Raw genomic sequence first — 21,540 nt, 5'->3', positions numbered from 1 at the left:
ACTTGCTCCATCATTTTCCTGATCTCCCTCCCCACAGCTCTTGCAAACTTAAACAAGAACAAAAGAAACACAACCGATATTGCTGCTGTTTGTTGTTGCTAATTATGTAAGAAAATCAACAGAAGTTATTTTCCCATGTTAGTTTTATTGCTTTTTTGTGTTGCAATTTAGAATATTCAGCTTCTTTCAACCAACTGCATACATTTTGGAAACATTCACAAGTTGGTAAAGTTTTGAATAAATTTCATCTATGGTGACATTACTAGGTCAAAAAAGATGTTTAGGTGTCTGAGAGACTGAGGAGACTGTTTTTCACTTGGTTCAAATTTTGTTTCCAGGTGTTTAGAGTGTCATACAGTTGCTGCCATTGCTGCTTTCCAAAAGTCCGATGTGTGCTGTGACTAGAGAAGTAAAACAAAATTGGAAGATGATCACTAGATGTCATGCTCACCTAATAATTATTTCATAGCATTACTTTACTCTCACAAGTGAATAGGAACATTTTTTATTTTCTCCATATAAGACTGCACTTTACCAGTTAAGAGAATTCTGTAGCCTTCCCAAATATTTAAAGCAACAACAGTCATTAGTATTCTTGTCACTATTAGGTCATTAAATGAAATGTGCTGGAAAGTAGGACTCTTTCATTAAATAAGCTAATCACATTCAGTGTGAGCTTTAATAAAATTATGATAAATAGCAACTATTTAACTACCAGCAACTGAGAGGAACAATACCTTGCTTCTAGTTAAAATATTCTACAAATGTAAGCGAAGTAATTAGAACACACTAAGTTCTGCAAAATGCTATGGAGAATTAAGTCTTACCTGACAACTACTTTCCTCTGTGTCTGATCTATTTTGCAGTATACCATCTTTGTCTTTACAGCTGCAAAAAAGCAATGCTGTTTTGAGCAATGTTCTCAAAGATAGTGCAAAGGCATTAAACTGTATAAAACCTGTTCAAAATTAGATCAATACAAACATAAAACCACAGCGGTTCACTTAATATTCTTTTGCTGTTGGTTTTAACAGTCTAGTAGGCAGAAAAACAAAATGATGTAACAAGATGAAGGTCATGCATAGATCCTATTGTTTGGTGCCAATATATTAAAGCAATATCCTGTAGAGTTTTTATGAACTTCTCTCCCCTACAAACACATCCTGTTTTAATGACAGCAAACAAAACCACATTACAAATTCAACCTGCAAACAATTTATTAGTTCTATAAAGAATCACATGAAATACGCTGAAAAGAAAAACAGTTTAAAAGACAACAGTTAGGCATGTCTTTAAGCATGAAGCTTTGCAGCTATATTCTAGGATCTAACAAACCCAGAAATTAAAAATGAGTATTTTTCTGAATACTTAATGTTAGCTTAGAAGACTACAAAAGGTATTGTTCATTAGCCCTGCATAAAGTACGGTACCACAGTTCTTACCATCAATAACAAATGCTTCTACATCATCAGCTCCGATCTGAAGTTCCTGTTGCATTGTGTCAAATGATATTTCTTTATTCTCTACAGCCATTCCCATGAAGGTAAGTAGCCTCATTTTTGCCATATTGTGTTCGTGCAACAAGCCTGTGTACAAGTGTTGATAGTTTATGGATATGAATTATAATTCAATAATTTCTTTTTCATGTTATTTTTACTATATATGCTTCCAATAAATTAAAATGTAGTTCACATCAAGAAAACATTCAACATGTTTTGAGGTAAAACATTAATTCCTGTATCTTCTTTGTGTTTTGCTAAAAAAGCTAGTTTAGTTGTGAATTCATCAAGATTCAGTCATTGTCAGTGAAAGGTAATAAATTTCTACAGAAGTGAAGCACAGAGAATTTCTGAAACAGTAAAAACATCACCTTAACAGAATTTTAGGTGGTGAGGGTGCAAATAAATTTTTCAGTTGCATCATCTGAACAACACTGCACCAAATGGAAAATACATGACCAGTAATGCCAAAACCTTCTTACAGCCTCACCGCTCATTCTCATGTAGTTGCTTGAAAATAAACCCCTCTCAGTAACAACTTAGCAACACAACATTGCTGTGCCAGAAGAATGTGTTTTGGCACTGAATTAACTGTTTATACCACAGCAGCAAAAAAAGCATCATGAGTCACATGTATGCTTACAGCATCCAGTGTGGCAAAAAGTGCTCCTCAAGAACAGACGAACATGACTGTATGAATGGCAACACGAGAAATTGAGCCAAGGGCTTGCACCTCTAAATCGGAGAGTTTTCCTGAGAAAAAGTCCAGGTCAACAAGTTAAGACATTAAGCTCGCTCTTAATCCAAGTTCTGTGTGGTATCAAGATTCAGCGGAAGCTTCTTTAAAAGGAATGTCAATCATTTTGTTTTGGAATGACATTCTAAACACATTGCTTGGGTAAATATTTAAGTTGGAATTTATAACATCCATACACTAACAGGAAAGCACATTAGCGCAGGACATCATGTTGTGTTAATTAGCTGTAATTATGATGCAGGTTCCCTATTTGGCACCGATTCAACAAAAACGTGATCACCATAATTCATACAGATGAGGAGCACCAGCAACTATACCTAACTGGGTTTAATGGAACTCTACAAGCATCAAAAAAATCAATTAGCACACATTAACCCTAATTAACAAATGCAAATGAGATTCTGATTAACTTTGCAAAAAAGACTGCCGATAATACCAGATTAAATGTGGACATGTTAGGGCGATTCAGTTGACACAGATAATGCTACTGCTGGCCTAAGTTGTCAGCATTAATAAAACACCAAATTGTAACAAACTGATGCCACCTGTAGGAGCCTTCGCTGCACAGGTTTCATGGCCTAGTTTCAACTGGTCCTGCTCCAGCAAAGGTTACAACTAAAAAGGATGCTGTACTGGCACTGAAATCCATTATTAATATCCTTTATTTTTAAAGTCCAATATCTTGGGAAGTTATTTAGAAAAAAATACATATTTAAAGGTCTGTTTTATCTGGGGGAACAGGTCATATTTGTTCTGAAGAATTTCTGAATGCCTTATCTATTAATTGCATTGTTTCCTATACCAACCTGCCCTTGTTTTTCAAAGGCATGGCTGAAACGATCAGACCAAGTTCCTAGCATTCCAGTCTGCACTGCCTCAGAATCTCTACCTTGTCCACTGCTCACATTCAGGATCTTCTGAATACACCACAAAGCAGGTGAGAAGTCAAGATAATTGGAAGTAAGGCTGTCTTTCAAAAGATTTACACTGATCTTTAAGGATTTTACAAAGATTGTATGCATCCTGGACGTTGAAAATGCACACACTGTAGGTTCACAAAGGTAAACGCCGGGAAGCAAAGCAAAAGAAATCATGACTATTGTATATTACATGATTAATACTCCATATGTGTAATTAATCTTCCATAAATTTATTCAAATGTTAGCGTAACAGCATTTTCAGCAAATACTTCTCTGTACAAATAACAGATAAGCCATTTCAATACTTTAATTACAATGCAAAACCCTTTCCCCTAAGAAAAGCATACGATGTCTGCACAACTAATGTTCAAATACGTATGAAAAAGGTATGCTTATCCTTATATACGCATTTACAAACTACCAAAAACTTGCTGCTAATTTTATCCACAAAAAAAATCACACTGTTATTTCCATCATTTTAATACCCAAAGTACCAGCATTTTAAAGCTTTGAGGGTAATTATTCTCAGAATTATACCACACTCCATTAAACAAAATAATGCATGTGTTAAAAGGCTGCACTAAACTCTGTTTTAGCAAAACTATGCCTTTCCTCAAACACATTCAGCCAGTGTTCAAGTGTCATTTCAAAATCAAAGTTATAAAAAAAAATAAATCTGATTTTTATGGAAACATTCATTCATTACCAATATGTCAAAACCTTAATGCAGTAATAAAAAAATCTGCATCATTGAGCAATTTCTGCATTGTCACTGACCCCTGTCCTAAAAAGCTGGAATATAAAAAACGTAATTTTAATGCATGCAATAGCTTATGAACCAGTGCTCCTTTGAAACAGTCAATTACACATCAATGGGGGAGTGTCAAAGTGTTAATTACTACTCCTTTTTTCCACAGTGTGTAAATAAAGAGGGTGCTGACATTAACATTCCATCACATTACTTCATGTGATGAAACAAATTAACTGGGACAGACTGGCTTGCTAGGTCTAATGCATCAGCACATGCAGACACACGCACACACAATTTGCATGTTTTATCTCACTGTGCAAAAATATTTGCTGTTATAAAGTTATTAATCATAAAAAAATTGTAAGATATTTATGCAAGCTGCTAGCTTACTCAATACAGTTCTGGTCTCTGGCTTAGCCTAGAGTATCAATGCATTAAAATTCACCTCCCGAAAGGTTTAAGAGAAAACCCCAGCTTGTCCTTGTAGAACAAACCACAATTAGCTGGTCCATTTACAATCTAGCAGAGGTTTGACTCTACAAACTCTAATCCATTATGTAAAAGTCCTATTAAATTTCCTGGGCTTCAATGTATGTGTTCAACTGAAGCACTTTGCGGCTTCCATATCTTAAGCCATGTAAATAGTCAGAAATGTAATAACTGGAAAACTTACCAAGGGAGTCAATGAAGTCTTTGTTGTTCTGATAAAACTTGACATAGGATGCTAGTTTAGCACTTACAAAAATTGTCAAAAGCTAGAAGATGGAAAACAAGTATCAGAAGAGTTTAAATATTACCTATGTTTCCCTCCCTGGAGACTGGAGATATATATATATAAACTATTGGGATTGAACGGAAAAATCAACCATTAAGAGCTAAAATTCTGTCTTCTGCCACTAGCTGAGGGCAATCTGTGCTGAGCTTCCTTTTCTCAGACTTGGAAGGCAGTTTTGCTACAGAACTCACATGACAGCAGATTTGTAATGTGAGTTTATGAAACTTCTAAAGGGAAACATTTCAGATGTAGTATTCAAAATTTTTAATCCTAAAAGCACTGATAGTACATTGCAGCTCAATATTACTGACATAAATAACTATTCTAATGAATTTTAAAAAACACCAATAAAACAAGGCACTGTACAGGTATCCTGCTAAAATAAAAAAGTGACTTACATCATGAATAAGTTCTCCTTCCAAAAATTTGACTGGTTTTAAGGCAAGAAGATGATCAAAGAGAAAGGTATTTGGATCCTTCAATGCTCGTACAATACATCTAATTAGAAAATGAAAATGCTTATTTTTTACAGCAATACACATTTTTATGAGTAACAGCAACTCAATTTGTTGTTCCTTGCTTTCTAGGAAACACCCAAGGGTTTGCAACTATTGTTAAATGTAAGACATGTCACATTCCAATTTTAATCTTCATTTTACAGATGGAAAAAGCGAGGAACAGAAAGCATTAAGTAATTTGCCCAGTATCACAAATTAAGTTTGCCAGGTGGCAAGACTACAGATCACCCTACTGTTTCCATCTATGCATTTATTTCCAGCCCAGCCTTCATTCCTAGAGGTATTTTTACTGTCCTCCTAAAATTTCATAGAATTAAGTTGTTTAGGAAGATTAATTACACTTGAATACATGACACAAAACAGAGAAAACCCCAATACCAAACACTACAAGGCCTATGATTTATCAGTTACAGCTCCAGACTATAAACAGACCTACAGTGTTTCTAGAACTCTAGATGAAAGCTTTTGCTCAGCACCTCGTTAGAAGCCTTAGTGCTACCCTCGCTCCGATGGCCAGCGCCGCGACCCTGCCTACGTAACATACAGCCAGAAGAACCTACGGTCTGCACAGGCATAGCAAGATGACAAACCCAAGACAGACACGTTCTTTCAGACGTAAAAGGCCTCAGACTGCTGTAGGGTAGTTAATGAAGTTTTCATTTATGCACAGATACTTCAATTTTCCAAATGAGACATCCTGATTTTCCTCCATGCTCAAGTACAAAGAACTCCCTTGAGAACTACTGGCTGTATACACCTGGCAGAACTAGAGCACTTACTAAAAATCTAATTCCTAAGAAGAATCATGCTAGGTAGAATGTCAAAATACAAGCTCTTACTCATTGTGGCCAGTGGGGGAAAACATAGCATAAAGAATCAATTTACTCCCAGCATGTCCAACAAGTAAGCTTACTTCTGTGCGGTTCACATCCTTAGTACTCGCTCACAGAAAACAGAGCAAGAATTTCTTTTCAACAGAAAGTGCTATTTGAACACTTGAAGTTAAAGAATGAAACAATCAGTAAGTTAAAAAATCTGAAATAGATGATGCCAATTCAAATTTTGATCGCAGTTGATGTAAACGAAGTGCTTATCCAAGGCTGATCTCTCCCAGCAGTGACCAGAAACACACCTGTGCACTTGCACAACAAAGTAAACCTGACTTTGCCTGGAACCAGCCAAGCCCACTGTGGACCGCACAGACAAACTCTCGATAAGTCAGCCATGCTACAGACAAAGCAGCTGCGGCAGGGCCCTCACCTGCCAGGTCACTCAATACTCAATAGTGAAGTGATCAACATAATTTAGCAATTAAGGAAAAGCTACTTTTAAGGAAAACAGGAAGCCAGTATTACCTATGAGCATCAACTCTAGCCTGGGAAGCATTGTCCTCTGTGTAACTTCCAAGTAGTTCCACCATTACTTTTGCTGCGGTGTCACTATAGAAGAAAAACAAAGTTACCTCAGGACTGCTGAATAAAATAGTTCAAACAAGACACTCAAATATTTAAATAATTCCATTATGATGTTATAGGTCAAATTAAATTACACTTGAGAAGATGTAGATGATCCATTTTAATTCTAGTGGAGAGAACAAATTAACTAGATGTATTCTTTCAATTCTTGTTCTACAAAATGTTTATCTTCACCCTTCATTTCATTCTCTTAAATTGATAAATTACCTGCTGGTTATGGAAAAAGCTTTCTGAGCTAGGAACAGCTTTATATGGTTCACTAGAATGCTCCTCTTATGCACATCTGGATTTAATCACTGCAGAGTAAGTAGCACTGCAAAGTTTATTTCAAATGCAAAATGGCATATCTTAAAGAATATTTATGGTCAGGCAAATGACTAAAAAAACTGCCTTTTCTTCTTTCACAGATTCTCTTTTCAAGTATTCAGAGTGAGAGCTGCTCGTTTTCCTGACAAAGTTAAGCAGCCAGAAATCAGATTGGCTGCTGTGAAGCAAGCAGCTTCCAACATTGCTTTAACAGGCAGCTTTTGGAAAAACAATTCTTTCTAAGAAAATTGAGTAAACCTACAGCCTTGTCTACCCAGATTATTTTGTAAACAACAGCTCATCAATGTTGCTGCAAACCAGCTCCAAGACCGTGGCTGTGCATTTTAACAAATCTTAATTTATTTTCACGTAACAGTTCTTACGTGAGAACGTGTCACACTAGTGAGACCGGCAGCTGCTGATGTTTTTTAAAAAAATCTTGGCAAAAAATATAAGCATAGAATATGCTACATGTATACACACAAAAAGCTGTTTCCTGTTTCACATGGAGTTCTTGTTAACTATCGAAATAGAAGGCTGTGACAGTTCCTCTATACAGAGGATAGATTTTGCTGATGCCACCTTACTACTGCCTTTGAACAAGATCGGGTGTGGACGTACACACAACCAAAACTCAGTAATGTGAGCATGTGCTTCGCAGAAGCCTCCCATGCACATACACAGACTGGCAACTACTTTACTAAGAGGCACATTCTCAGTAGACGGGAGGAAGGTTGGATGCTACTCTCCAGAGTACAAAAGTTACAGTGTAAAGCTACGATCTTCCTTCAAAGTAGCGTATTTCCAGATATAACAAAATTCCCCATTGTAGGTCTAAAAGGCCTACAAAATTTTCTTTAAAAGAAGAAACTGCAAAAATAAAGTTTCAAATCACTTTGATTACTTAATGGTATAAATTGCATCAGGAAGGAACAAACCAACACAGTACTCCTAGTACGTACTGTGCTGTGATACAGGTTTAACGCATATAGCAGCACAGGTCCGAATGTTTTTTATAGTACAATGACACTATCTTTATATGGGTATTTATTTTAAATCTCACAATATTTGACAACTTCTCTATAGGGTGAGGTTTTGTGGTCCTAGAGAATTTACCAGATTTCATAGATGTACAGTACAAATATTAAGACATCATGGGAAACAAGCAATATCATATATGATCTGGATGCGCACTGAACAAAGACAGTTTGTGCCCAAGACAGGGGAATTTTCTATAGGTTCCAGGCATTATTCCAGAACTGTATTCAGGGATGTAAACTCGAATGGAATATTTGTTTTAAGACTCCAGCGTTAAAGACGTCAGCCTATGTTTTGTCATGGCAACTAACGCTGGCGTGTAGAGGAACAAACAGCTCTGTATCAGTGAAATAAAATTTAGACAGCTTTATATATGATGGAACCATTTCCATGTACATCAGTCTATGACAGACTGATTTTTGCACTGGTGAAACCTCATCAACACTAGATGTTCTAGTGAAGACAAAGAACCAGTTTAATACAGGACAGATACTATATAGACATTCAAAGAGGCTCAGCTCGCACCCTATTCAGCCTAACAATACAAGACTCCTTATTTAATACAAGCTGTCAGTAGTTGTTCTTGTACACTTCAGAACTGTGTTACAGATTTCTGGAACTTTTCCTCTTCTCCCCCTTCCCTTAGGAACAAAAATAGAAAACTATGAATTTAACTAATTTCAAGTAGTATTTGCAACCCCCCACCTTTTTTTTTTTTTCTTTTTTTCACCTTTTTCAAGTGGGGAAGGAGTGGAATCTTTCAGTTGTATTTCTAGGAAACATCAGAATACTAGACAATAGACAGAACACAAGACAATTACTCCCAAACTTTCTGTGCTAATTTCCTGTGAGCCTCAGCAAGTATCACAGGCCTTTTAATCTTACTCCACTCAACATCAGATTACTACCATAAATTAGGATTTTGAAAGCAGTAATACAGATCACTATTTTATCAAAGCTCACTGCCAAATGTGTATCTCACCTAAGATGCAAATGTGAACATTTTTTCTAGCAAGACAGCTTGCACAAGTACTCTTGGCTCCACTTGCCAGTCTAGATGCGTAACTTGACAAAAAGCCAGGAAGAATTGAAGAGTGATGGTAGATAAAAGGAAGAAAAAAAAAATACAGAGTATTCAGAAACTTAGTAAGAAGTTGGAATCATGTCCCTCTACATTACAAGATACTAAATGGAATTAAATGAAACAATTATTTCGCAGGTGCCTGACATGCTGAACTTTTTGCTAGAGGTATTAATAACCAGACCTGTCAGACCTGTTTGAATGGAAACTTGGGCAGGACTAATCCTGCTCTGAATCCTGCCAGGTCAATGGCAGAGACCAACTGTACGCTGCACCAGGCTGGCACCTGGCTGGGCCGTACGGGAGAACTCCACTCTGGCTGCACGCAAGCCATGCACACCTGTAAAACTCCATCTGTAACTGGAAAACACAACAGCTCGCGTTACCTTGCAGTTTCATACTGACACAGCTAGGAAAATGCTGAAGACTAAAGCAGCTGAGGCACAAAAACTCTACTGCAGAACCTTTATGGCAAGGAGCACGAGCAGCCGAGAAAGTAACTAATCTTTCACAAAGTTCAGCTACCAAATACAGATCTGAGAACAAGCCACAGCAGCCATCTGTTTTCCAGCCACCACCACCAATTTTTCTTCAGTTGATCATGGGAAAGATAAAAAGCCCTCTTCGAAGAGATCAAGACGATTTTGACCATCAGAAAGAAACTTCAACCAGAAAGTGACTGGAAAAGATTAGATAAAACAAGCTTTCACTTATCGCTGCAGGAAAAGGAACACCACACATAACATCTGTATGATTTAATTTTCATGAGCTACCAGTCTGTTCACAACCAACTTAGCCACTGGGGAAAAGTCTATCAGCTATGAAAAACCATCTCTTCTGCCGTACTTGGTTAAGTTAAAACATCAAACGAACAAACCCCCTTAAACTCTGTTGTTTTCCACATTGTATTCTTTACCCTTGATTATAAATCAACACGGTAACTGAGGTAGGATTTTTTTTACTTATTTTTCAGTTCCCACTTATCTTCCCATACTGCCAGATAGAGCAACATTCCTGAGTGCTAAAGCTGGAATGCTGCTGTGAGTTTCCCATACTATTGCAAATACTGCCCACTGATCCAGGAGTGAACCAGGTCAAAGGTGCTAGGGTCACTTGGTGTTTTCTTTTCTGGAGAGAAGTGTTAAGCGCTCTGAAACATTGCTCCATCCAGTGCAAAGCCTGCTGCAACAGACGGTAAGGACACCGGGTACAGGAGTAATGTGTTACAGGGTTAGTGGAGGTTTTTAATGCCCAACTTAAAAATTTCACTTATTATCAGTAAGCAAAACCCATTTGGTAGCAAGGTTACTGGTAGCGCTGGAAACGTAAAGTGGAAGTTTAATCCACAGATTTTTTTAACAAGACTAGCTAAAAACAAATAGCTATTAAGTAAGGGTATTAAGCTAGTTAAAACCTCTCAATAAATCAATAGGATGAAAAATGTTTAAAAGAGTAAGAGCATTACAGAGTATCACTGTAACATTTCTGAAAGCAAGCACTAAGCCATGTATAAGATCTCTGATTAATGTTTCTGAAATTATTTTGACCATCTGAAATCTGTCACACAGTACTACTATCAACACAAAAGCATTTTAATGTTAGTAACAGGAATAGGAATTCCCAACAATGTTGTAGCTCACAGTGTAACTACTCCACGAGGATTCATCATCCCTAAATTGAGGTTAGTTACAAACGATCCTGCTATGCTGATGCAGCATTTCCAGGCTACAATTTCAGCAGGCCAGAATAAGCTAACTCTGCTGCCAGAAGGAACTCACCTCCTCCTATGACAGCTCCACACTTGCCTTTGTTAACCCCTGGGAAGGTCACCTCACCAGCCCGACCCACCGTGCAGCTGCACAGCTGCACAAGTGCCTACACCAGCACAAACCGACATAGGTTCTGGTAGCCAGAGGGGACAGGACAGAATTTCTCCCTTCTGCAGCAGTACAAAGTTATTTAAATGTAGAAAATGCAAATGCAGCTACACTACCAGCATAAGCCAGCGGTGTAGAGGTCCTGATGCCACCTCACTAGGAAAATTAACTTGGAAAACTAACCTGGAAAACAGAGTGAGAAGCACGGGGAGAAGCAACACACATCCCAAACTACAGCAGGGACAGCTTAAACAGGCTGAAACTGCTGCAGAACTCCACGCTCAAACCACTCCTGGATACCAGCCCATCTCTACAGCCCTAGCCAAAACAGTCAATACACCGTATCACAACTGTAAGATAAATTGATGACAGCTCTCAGTTAAGACCTACATTAATTTACAGACATGATACACAGAGGATTACTTTACATGCCAAGTTTGGTAGATCAAAGATGCTTCTTATGATCCAGGATTATTGAAAATAGCCAAGCAGGTATACTGTGGACATTAATTCCCGTGACTAGTAGAAAGCTCTGTCCTAAAAGTAATGTTTACATAAAAAGACTGATTGTGTTCACTGTGATTGATAAGCCTTGCAACATTATTAAGTAAGAGCTAGCACTACCATGCACTAAAATATCAAAAGTGCAATTAAATAATAAGCTTGGCATAATGCTACAATGGCTCAATGACTAATATTTATAGAAAGGAAGAGTTTTGAGAGTCTGTGGTTTGCAGCTAATTCACTATTACCTTTAATATTCTTGGAAACATTGGTTTAATGTAAGAGTGCTTAAAAACATAAAAAGAAAAAACCCAGGTATAATTGGATTGAATTATCAGTACAGATTAATTTTAAAGGTGCTGTGAGAAATACGTTCCCTACAGATCAGTTACAACACATCAGCTTAAAATACAGTTATCTAGTATCTATTACTTGTCTTTTATACCTTTTTTTGCAGTCTACTAGGACATCATACAGCAGCCTCAGAAGCGTATGTTTTTTCTCTGTGCCGAGATTCCAGTCAGAAATCCATTTTCGGACCTAGGCAGAATACAAGTGGGAAAAAAAAAACACTGAGAAAAGACTAAAATAAAACTGAAAATATTTCTCACTTTCTCTCAAGCAGAAAAAGATTGAGAAGATCTGGCACAGAGATTTCTCCTTTGGGTCCTCTGACTCTCAGCCCTTGCCATTCAGAGCCTGGAAGTTTTCCCGTGAAAAGCCAAAAGTCTGTGCTCTCCACGTTACTTCCTAAATAAGGATGAATGATTCTAATACACCCCGATTCCAGACCAAGGGACAAGAACTTGTGCCTCACTCCTGATCAAAGCTTCTCATTTCCATTGCTATCACAGGAATCAGACACATTTAACTATGTTCAGCATCACAAACAGAAAATAAATGGCCACTTGATTTAGATCTGTAGACAGACCTTTATAAAAATAATATCTGTATTCTGCCTTTCTTGTGTCACTAGGCTCTGTATCAACTCTGACTACTATTTAGTGAGACGCAACATGGTTAATACAAAGGCCATAACTTGAAGCGCCACATTAATTACCTGATCTAGTTCAGTTGGAATGTACTGGATGGCACCACATGAGGAGGCCACTTTAAGAAGGCTGCAGTACACCGTGTATCTCACAGGAGTGTTCTTGTCCATACCATGGAAGAGGTTGCTCAGTCTAAACCACAAACAACAAACAACTGAGTTAAAGAGGTTTCAAAAACCATTACTGGAGTGCACATAAATGTTTCTATGAAGATGCATGCTAGTACACACAAAGCACCTAGTGGCACATTACATCCATGATGAATTCTAATGGCTTTCCGTTTCGTAACCATTTTCATCAAAGCAGTTGAAAACTATTTTCATTTTAATTTTGTAATACCCAAGCAAAGAAAGTATACTGGTAATTCTATTTTATGATAGGGAAAAGAAAAAAAAAAAAAAAAAAGCATGCTTCCTGCAACAGAGTACCATATCTTGCCAGATACCCCACACTGATTTAAAGACATAGAAGATAATCCTTCCTCTTTAAAGGAAGGCTTACTTTGCAAGATCCCATCGTCTCACTTTCCTCTGTACAATACTCACAGCTGCAATCTGAGAGATGGGCGCTCTCCTTCCCGAAATTTTACTAACTTCTCACACAGGCTTTCAATCAGTGCTTCTTGTTTGTCAGGTTCCAGGATAAGAAGCAAAGAGACTACACTGTTCATCACACTCTCAACATCTGCACAAAACACAACACGCAGCTGTTTAAACCTGCAAGCAGCAATCATCAGTAGCAATTTAGTGCTGGAAAGTTACTTCTGCTATGAATCTCTTGCCAATTTGCATCGGCAAGGACTGCAAAAGAGAGAAAATGCTAAGATAACCCACCTGGCTATTCATCAGAATGTACCAGAGATTTGGCTCATGGCCTTTCACCAACATATCTCTATGTAAAGCAAGAATTACCACTCTAAAGTCAAAACAGAATTTGGTATTTGGTGTCATGCTTGCTCCAAATTCTCTGTTCACACAAAAGAGAGGTCAGAGGAACTTCAGGTTTTGGTCTTAAAAAAACAGTGGCTTCCTCCTGCACATGCAGAAATCTGCCCCACGGTTCTATAGCAAGAATACTAATACCTAGTACTCAAGTACAGTAAAACATTTTGCCAGGAGCGCAAGGGATACCCAGACCACAGGGAAATGCCTGCAAGAACAAAGGATGTTCAAAATCCTCCCCATCTCCTGTTTTAGGCCTGGTGTTCCGTCCTTTCCAAACAGGACCAGACAGGTTTTGTGTGTTCTTTTCGTAGTCTGCCCAAGTATCAGTTATGCAAAGAGTAAGAACAAAATTCATTATATATGGGAAATACTATTTATTCCCTGAGATGACATCTGAACATCAAACAGCAGAGCAATAAGCTGCTCCAGTATTTCATATCCATTTGCCTACAGTAAAAGTCAACATGAAAAATAACCTTAAGTACTCCTTAGATGAACCATGCATCCTTCAAACACATAGGGTAATCATGTTATGCATATTCATGTAGGCATATGCCTATATTCATAGTCACATATTCATTCAGTATATGCCAATATTCGTATTAGCAATTGATTTTTTACATTTAAAAAGTTCTATATGGAATTCATATATTGATACAGAGCACAGCAGGCATAGAAAGATCATTTAAGGCTACTGTGCATTATTAGTGCCATTAAAACATATTAGTGCAGCTTCTAAGGATCTACAGCCCTTAACTTGGAAAGAGTTGCTGACCACTGAAAATCCTAGTGTCTTCAGACAATAATAAAGTTTCGACCTTTAAAATTTCTACTTCCAGATGTCTAGTCCTAACTTTTGTTACTTTAATCTTTCTTGACCTGCAGCATCACAGCCTTTAATTGACAGTAAGTCTCACTTTTATCGTACTTTTTTCTTCAGAGAGAAAACCTATTTTACATACGACTTGCAATGCCCTCCTAACAAGCACAGCCCAGCTCAATTTCTGACTTCTTCAAAGGGTGCTGGATGTCTGGAGAAGGGACGGGTAGAGTACATGCAAATTTTACATGGCAATGATGGAAGTAAGCACTTCCAGTTTTATAAAGATGCATGTGTTAACATGCCAGCCATGCAAAATACCTGTAAATTCTGCCAGCTGTTTCTGTTTGAAAGCATTGACAGCGATATGTTTAGCAAAACCAACAAAACTTAACGATGCAAACCTTTGTCATCCTCTTTCAGGCACACATCACAAACTTCAATGATCTGTGCCAAGTCCACATGAAGTCCACCTTCAGCATTTTCTTCCGAGATTTCTGCTCCTTTGGATTTCAGGTAAGCTCGAAGTTCTGCAGCCTTAAAAAAAACCAAAAGACAACACAAACAAAACAAGTTGTTTTGTGAACAGCAAGATCAAGTTAAATTTCTTACAGATTTTTGTTCTGCTACCACTCCTCTGCCCCCGCTGCTCACACTTCCTCTCACTTCTCCCTACCTGGTATCCTCCAACACTCTCCCTCCTCCACTATAACGTACAACCCAAATACCAACTCACCGCATGATGCTGCACATGCTGCGGCTGGTTTGCCAGCAACTGAATAGATTACACAACTGTTGAGCTTTCTCACTGCAAGTGTCACTTATAGCTGGTTAGAGAACACCAAGCCTAGTAAGTATTTGTGACAAAGATGCTTTCTTATCAATTTTTATAATCTTTTACTCCCTTTTAAAACCAAGCAAAACAATAAAACCATTTAGCTGCTTTTTCACCAGAGAAGAAAAAGGGTAAAAAAACTAGTTTAGAGAAGGTGGAACTTACAGCCTTCACACAGGTTACAGACAGTTCCCAATATAATGCTGCAACCTGTCTTACCTCGTTAGGATTTAAACCTACACCAAGAAAACACCTTTCCTCCAGTGACAAGCCTATGCATTAACTTCACAACCCACGGTTTCAGCAGCAGAACCACAACCCTTCAGACACAATCTGCATGAGGCCGTACAACTTCTGGTATCAGGGGAACTCTGATCTGCATGCCACCGTGACACCAGGTGTAATTTACATCAAGCACAATGTCAATCATTATGGTAACATAAGACACGGCCAGATACCCTAGGCCCTTTCATTGTACCGAAGATGTTTCAGGCCAACTACTTGATGGGGAGTTACAAGACATCATGGCGTGTGAAAACCGGACCGAAGGGTAGTAGCTGTCTGTGTATTTCCTGCAGCTCTCCAGCCCTGCATATATGTACCACTTCAAAGACACTGGGAATAGCAACTCAAAGACAAGAGGAAGAAGTCGTTCAAAGACAAAATTCACGGTTCCCACTCCTGTAGCATCGAGAATGCTGCAAAACCAAGATGTATATGTAATACTCGGTAACTAGCTTTCCTCTTCTGGCTAACCGTACTGCTGGGGGGCGGTGACAGCCAAGTCCCACGGAGGCGAAGCGCTTTGACGAGGCAACTGCAGGCACAGACGTTCCTTTAGTTCACAGCTCCTCCGCCCCGCCCGTTGAGCCCCGCTCGGGAACACCCCAAAGGGCTGCGGGCGCGACCCGCGGTCCCCCAGGGGGCAGGCCTGGCAGGGACGGGGACGGGCCCGGGACGCCGCTCCGCCCGCCCCGCCGCCCCTTGCCGCCCACACCGGCGCGCCCCACTCCCCGCTCAGCCCCGGCCGCTGACCTGATCCTCCTCCGTGATGTCGATAAAAGCCGGGACGCTCATGGCGGCGGAGCCTCCCGCGCCCGGACCGAGCACGCCGCCCGCACCGGAAAGGGAGAGCGACTTCCGGTGCCGCCCGCTTCCGCTTCCCTGCGGCAGGGCGGGGCGGGGCTGGCGGCGTCTGGCGCTGGGCGCCGCGCGCCGCTGGGCGGAGCGAGGCGGGAGCGCTGACAGGCGCTCGCCGGGGCGCGGATCCTGCAGGCCGCGGCCCCTCAGCCGGGCGCGGGCCCCGCAAGGGTCCGCCCGGTCCACCGGCAGCCCCGGGCCTTCGGGCCCTCGACGGCCTGGCTGGCGCGCCCCGGCCACGGCTGCTGGCGTGCCCGGCGGCGGGCAGTGCCTCGGCGGGGGAGCCGTGCCGGCCGCGGCTGGCTGCCCCGCGCCGGCGAGGCGGGAGCCGCAGGCGGCCCCCTCAGGTGCGTCGGGGCCGGTACCGTGTGGAAAAAAAATTTTTCTCTTACTCCCCGTCTAAAAGGAGTATTTCCTACACATACACAGACACGCTTAAAAGTCTTAAGTGCTTGCCTGGTGCTTAAGATTGCTTAATTTCGGTTATGTTGGGAGGGAAACGTGCTCGGGGAAAGGACAAAAGTTCCTGCCCAGAGGCTGGTAACCTGGCGCTTTGCTTGTCTTAACGCCTGAGCTCGTACTCTAATTAAAATAACGAACCGTGACTTGGTGTTACCAATGTATTGCACATTTTTCAGCTAAAGAGTAAGAAATTCCCTGTTCAACAGCTCTGGCAAACCAACAGGAACATAGCTGGACTTCCCCGCTGTTTCAAAGGCTAAAATGAAAGCCAAAAAAAAGAAGTAGAGGGAAAAAGAAAACCATAAGCAAACTTTTATTTCCCTGTGGCTTATGCTAAGTGATCACTGGATACAGAAATTTAGAAAACACTTAGACAGGTTCACAACTATTTGGATTATATATTTTCTGAAGACTTACTTAATAAGAGCTGGAAGGTTTTGAGAGAAGGCTTTGTGGATGACCTCTTACTGCTTCATAACAGTACTGGCTAGAAAGTAATTAAGAGTCTTTTATTACTCTAGAAGTCATTGAGTAATTCAAGATAGATATTTCTTTGGAGAAATACAATCTGACAGCCAGTAATGGAGTTTTGAAGTGCCAGGAAAAGAGAGCCGAGATGATTATTCTGCTAACGAGAAACTTGAGGCTGGTGCTACGGCCCTGTGTTGCGTATCACTTACATTAGAACGTGTGAATCATCTTGGTGGTACAGTGTTTTGTAAAGTTGTGTCCCCAATGTAAAATAACTAAATGAGATACAGTTCACTGGGACTGGAGGTAGTGTTTTATGCTTCAAGAGTTTTACATAAATAATCTACAGCATGAAAAAGTTATATTGATTTATTGATCATACCACTGAATGCCTTCCTAATGTTGAAACTGTTTCGCAAAAAGACCCTGCTGTCAGCAAAATGCTCATTTAGCCCCAATTTTACAAATGAGACTTTAGCAATAAATATGGAAACACAAATACAAAGGGGCCTTAACAACGGTATTTCATGTTCTTAGTGGTTCGTATTGAGAAATCATTTACACAAACTTTGGAGGCTTATTGACCATTATTGACAGCCTCAAGAGATTTCAGAGAGGTTTGCCAGTGTATTGGAAGGTAACTCAGAGAATCTAGCTATTGATCATGAACTCCGGGGATGTGCAGACTAAAGGGTGCCACTCTAGACAGCTGCTGTGCTTAAGAAACAGCAGATGCTATTTTTGTTGCCCTATGAAAATCTTTCATTCCTCAGTAAACAAATCTTGATGAATCGAGCTTCACTGGCTGGGGAGTGTGAGTTCCACCCCTTCTCCAAAAGCTGAAAAGACTTAATTCTGCTGTGGAATTACTGGGCAATTTGCAGGAATCAAAGTCACAATCCAAGGTTTGGGGGAATATTGTGAGCTTGCAGGACAGCCTTTGCACCTTGGCTCTATACTATGAGTTTTATGTATTTGTATCATAACTTACATAGCATGATTCTATCTATACCTGTTTTTGTTTTGGATCTCCAAGCATTTTGGGAAATATTTCCAATATTGGTTTTATATAAAATATGTTGGAGATACTGAAAACACTAGCAGTTTCAACCTTTTCTCAGTAAAGGTTGAATTCTGGTCACATCACCTTATTATCATTATACCCACCATAGTCTGCAGAGGTAAAAGAGTCTTTTAAAAACTTACCTAAATTTCCTAAGTTAGTAAGAGTGCTGTACACAAACCTCCTTTTTTTCTTTTTTTTTCACCTACAAACTTGACCGAATAATGACTAGACTTAGTTATTGAGTCTAATAACCAGAGCAGGGGTAGTTAGTACCTGCTTCCGAGTTTCCACAGTAAACCTGATAAAGACCCACAGCGCCTTTAATAAAATTCATGACTCAAATTAGTTTTGAACATCTACATGCTTGTATTACTTTTTAATAATGGTTCAACCCTTATTTTTTCTATCATCCAAATCCTGACTGATTAATTTATTTTAGTTTGGGCAGTATTTTTGAAATAATATCCCAACTTTAACTGTTTATTAAAAATTATTTTAAACAGAGTGTTTTAATACTGTCTGATTCGTAGTCTTACAAGTGTTTTGTATGTCATAGGTCAGTGTTCTGGATGTTACAGATAGGTATAGAGATAGGTCTCTCCTTTGTGTGCCTGATCTCGAATGGGATCTGATTTTTACAGAATGAGTGTTTAAGCATTTTTAAAGTGCAGATGACTTTCATCTAGTACTTAATACAGCCCTGTGAGAGTAAAGGTAACTTAGCATCCAGCACACTGCGGGAGTAGGGATACATCATACATTTGATTTGCACTGCATCTTGAGGAGACATTTCAGGCGCTGAAATACGTGCCTAGTGTCAGTTTGCATTATGGGATATCGAGCACAGCTACAAGCTGCCATGAATTTCCTACAGATCCCATGCTGTATCTGAGACTCCTCTGTAGATGTCTCGGATACCCCAGGGTATATAAATGGCCCAAGTCGTGTAGGGAATTGACTCCCTACCTCAGTGTCTATTTTTATTTAGGTAGTGCACCCAGATGGAGATTTGTCATGTATTATTCTAAATACACAAAAAAAGAATAACCATTGGTCACACTGGGTAGACAGGACATGACTCTAAAGAGCTCTGCTGAAATATCCACATATGGTATGTTGCACGATACTTTATTTGTCCCAGAAGAATTAAGATGATAGATGATAGCTGGGATTTGAACTTGTGCATCAGGAAGTCCACTTTGAATATAAAGGGGGCAGTATGTGTTTTGTGAAACTACCAATGTAAAGAGGATGTAGTGGAAGAATGGGTTTCAGTTTTATTGGAATTACGACAGGTCTGTGGAAATGCGGCAATGGTTTATAGTCCCCGACATTTCTGTGGAGATGAGGCAATGGTTTATAGTCCTATGTGTAGTTCGTGAAGCTAGATCAGAAACAGGGCACCCACGCCGAGGGAGGCCAGGGTCCCTGCAGAGGCTGCCAGGACTGGTGCTCAGGGGTGGGGAGCCTCAGCCAGCCTGTGCCCTGGAGCAGCCAGCAGTGCAGGCTGGGGTGGGAGCAGCACCGCAGGGGCAGGCCAGAGCCGGAACCTGGAGGAGGTCACGGCCATTGCAGAACAGGCTAATGCGTGTGTGCCTCTGTGTGTCTGTATATATGTATGTACATGGAGACAGAAACGTGCAAGCAAATCTTGACTGCTGAAGGGAAAAGATTAATTTTGGCTGGCACTCACTGTAAACTGGTTTGTTTCTGTAGGCAAACCAGAGAGAGCGAGATGGAGTCTAAAGAAGTGATATTCTGTCCTGCATGCTTTGAACATAGAAAAAAACTTTGAAGAAAACAAAGTTTATCAGGTGACACATCTTAAAAAGCAGTCTTTCTAGAGGCAATAGCTCTTTGAAATCAACAGACAGCTTTTGAAAATAAAGGGTTTAGGGTTGACTCTAGAAACGTATTCCTCTTTTGTTCAAAACATTGATGAAACACCTTAAATACAGACTCTATGATGGCATAATTTTTCCTCCTTGGAATTTCTTATTCTTTCTTTTTTTTTTTTTTTTTTTTCAGTTTTATAGCTCTAGTGATGAGATGAGGTGAAAGCTGGGTTGGCTCTCTGGAAAACTAGGTAAGGACAACTGCCTTCTGTGAAAACTGATGAATGGCAATTGCAGAACCTTTTCATTCCTGTAATGCGGTACGTTTTGTGCTGAGTGCCCTCTTGAGGTCTTTGGCACACAGTGACCTGGACGAATCCTGGGTAGTGTGACTGTACCTGAGCTGTCCCCGAGTCCTTCCTTTAAAGGTTTTCCCTCTCTTTTATTCTCCTTGGGAGAGACGTTCTAACTAGCCTAGACCGGGGGAACACGGTCAGGTCAGATATTACTTTAAGTCGTATTACAGACAATGAGTTACTCAGGAAGGATAAAAATAATTCAGAACTTCATCTAAAATCCCAATCAGACAAACTAAATCTGTTTCATATTCAGGAGCTTTGATCAGCTTTATCAATGCATAGAAATGTGCTTCCTACTTATGTTTCTGTTTTTTCCCTAGTTCTGACTGGAGCTAAAGGGAAAAATGCTAAAATACCTTTTCAGCCTCTTCTTGCAAGACATATCGGAGAGCTCAGGGGGGAAGCTTGTTGTCCTTATTCTTCCAGCAAAGTTCTGTAGTTGGAGGAACTCAGGCTAACTTCAGTACTGAAGCTTTGTAACTTTTGGGTGTTTACCTGGTTTTCTTATAAACTGTAAATTCTCCACATTTGCCCACTTATTCCAATTCCCCCAGTGGTATCAGTTAAAAAAAAATACCTCGGTTATCCTGACTAGCATACTACCTTCATTGAAAATATTTATTAAATATTCTGAGTTTAAGAAACAAAAGTCAATATTACATTGTTATTAGTAGTATTGGATTCTGATATGGAGCATTTTGCCTTTGAAAAGCCTTTAGAAATATATATTGCTTGGACTCTAGGTACAATTATTTTGCTGCTAGTGTAGCAGGTGTTTTTCTTAACCATTTTTTAGGAGAAATACTAAGTTTAGAGGAAATGAGCACTCGATTATTTAAATTTCCTGAGATTAGAGGAAGAACACTTTGCCAAACAATGCCTCTTCACTTCAAAACCTCTCCCCATAAATTATGCTAGGAGATCTTATTAAAAGTCTGTAAAAATTTCCTATTAAAAATGGTTGATTGCAGTCCAGACCATCACAGCTTTTGTGCTTTCAGTGAAATACCACAGCTGTCGCAAAGAAATATATTGTGAGACAAAAGGTTTTGTTT

General features: G+C 39.7%; 1 protein-coding gene across 1 annotated transcript; it reads right to left on the bottom strand.

The window, feature by feature from the left end:
• Nucleotides 1–125: 125 nt before the first annotated feature.
• Nucleotides 126–16,342, bottom strand: EIF3M (eukaryotic translation initiation factor 3 subunit M). The gene is made up of 11 exons (XM_080405879.1): nt 16,188–16,342; nt 14,722–14,854; nt 13,099–13,237; nt 12,562–12,685; nt 11,947–12,041; nt 6,576–6,659; nt 5,101–5,200; nt 4,601–4,682; nt 1,443–1,586; nt 828–888; nt 126–401 (listed from the first exon to the last, which is right to left on the bottom strand). The coding sequence occupies exons 1-11, from the start codon at nt 16,227–16,229 to the stop codon at nt 281–283; spliced, it is 1,125 nt and encodes a 374-aa protein (XP_080262005.1). The 5' UTR covers nt 16,230–16,342; the 3' UTR covers nt 126–280.
• Between the last annotated feature and the right edge of the window lie 5,198 nt (nt 16,343–21,540).

Source organism: Falco punctatus (genome assembly GCF_963210335.1).
Source record: "Falco punctatus genome assembly, chromosome: 10".
NCBI classification, from domain to species: domain Eukaryota; kingdom Metazoa; phylum Chordata; class Aves; order Falconiformes; family Falconidae; genus Falco; species Falco punctatus.
Note: the sequence above shows the minus strand (reverse complement) of the source record. Positions and strands in the feature narration are given on the sequence as shown.

What these genes read in the sequence shown, in the direction of transcription:
- EIF3M (XM_080405879.1), bottom strand. Translation starts at nt 16,229, where the DNA reads ATGAGCGTCCCGGCTTTTATCGACATCACGGAGGAGGATCAG. An exon ending in AGAAGCATTTGTTATTGATG is followed by an intron (nt 889 to 1,442) that starts GTAAGAACTGTG and finishes GCTTTTTTGCAG; the next exon opens with CTGTAAAGACAAAGATGGTA. An exon ending in CAGAGGAAAGTAGTTGTCAG is followed by an intron (nt 402 to 827) that starts GTAAGACTTAAT and finishes TTACTTCTCTAG; the next exon opens with TCACAGCACACATCGGACTT.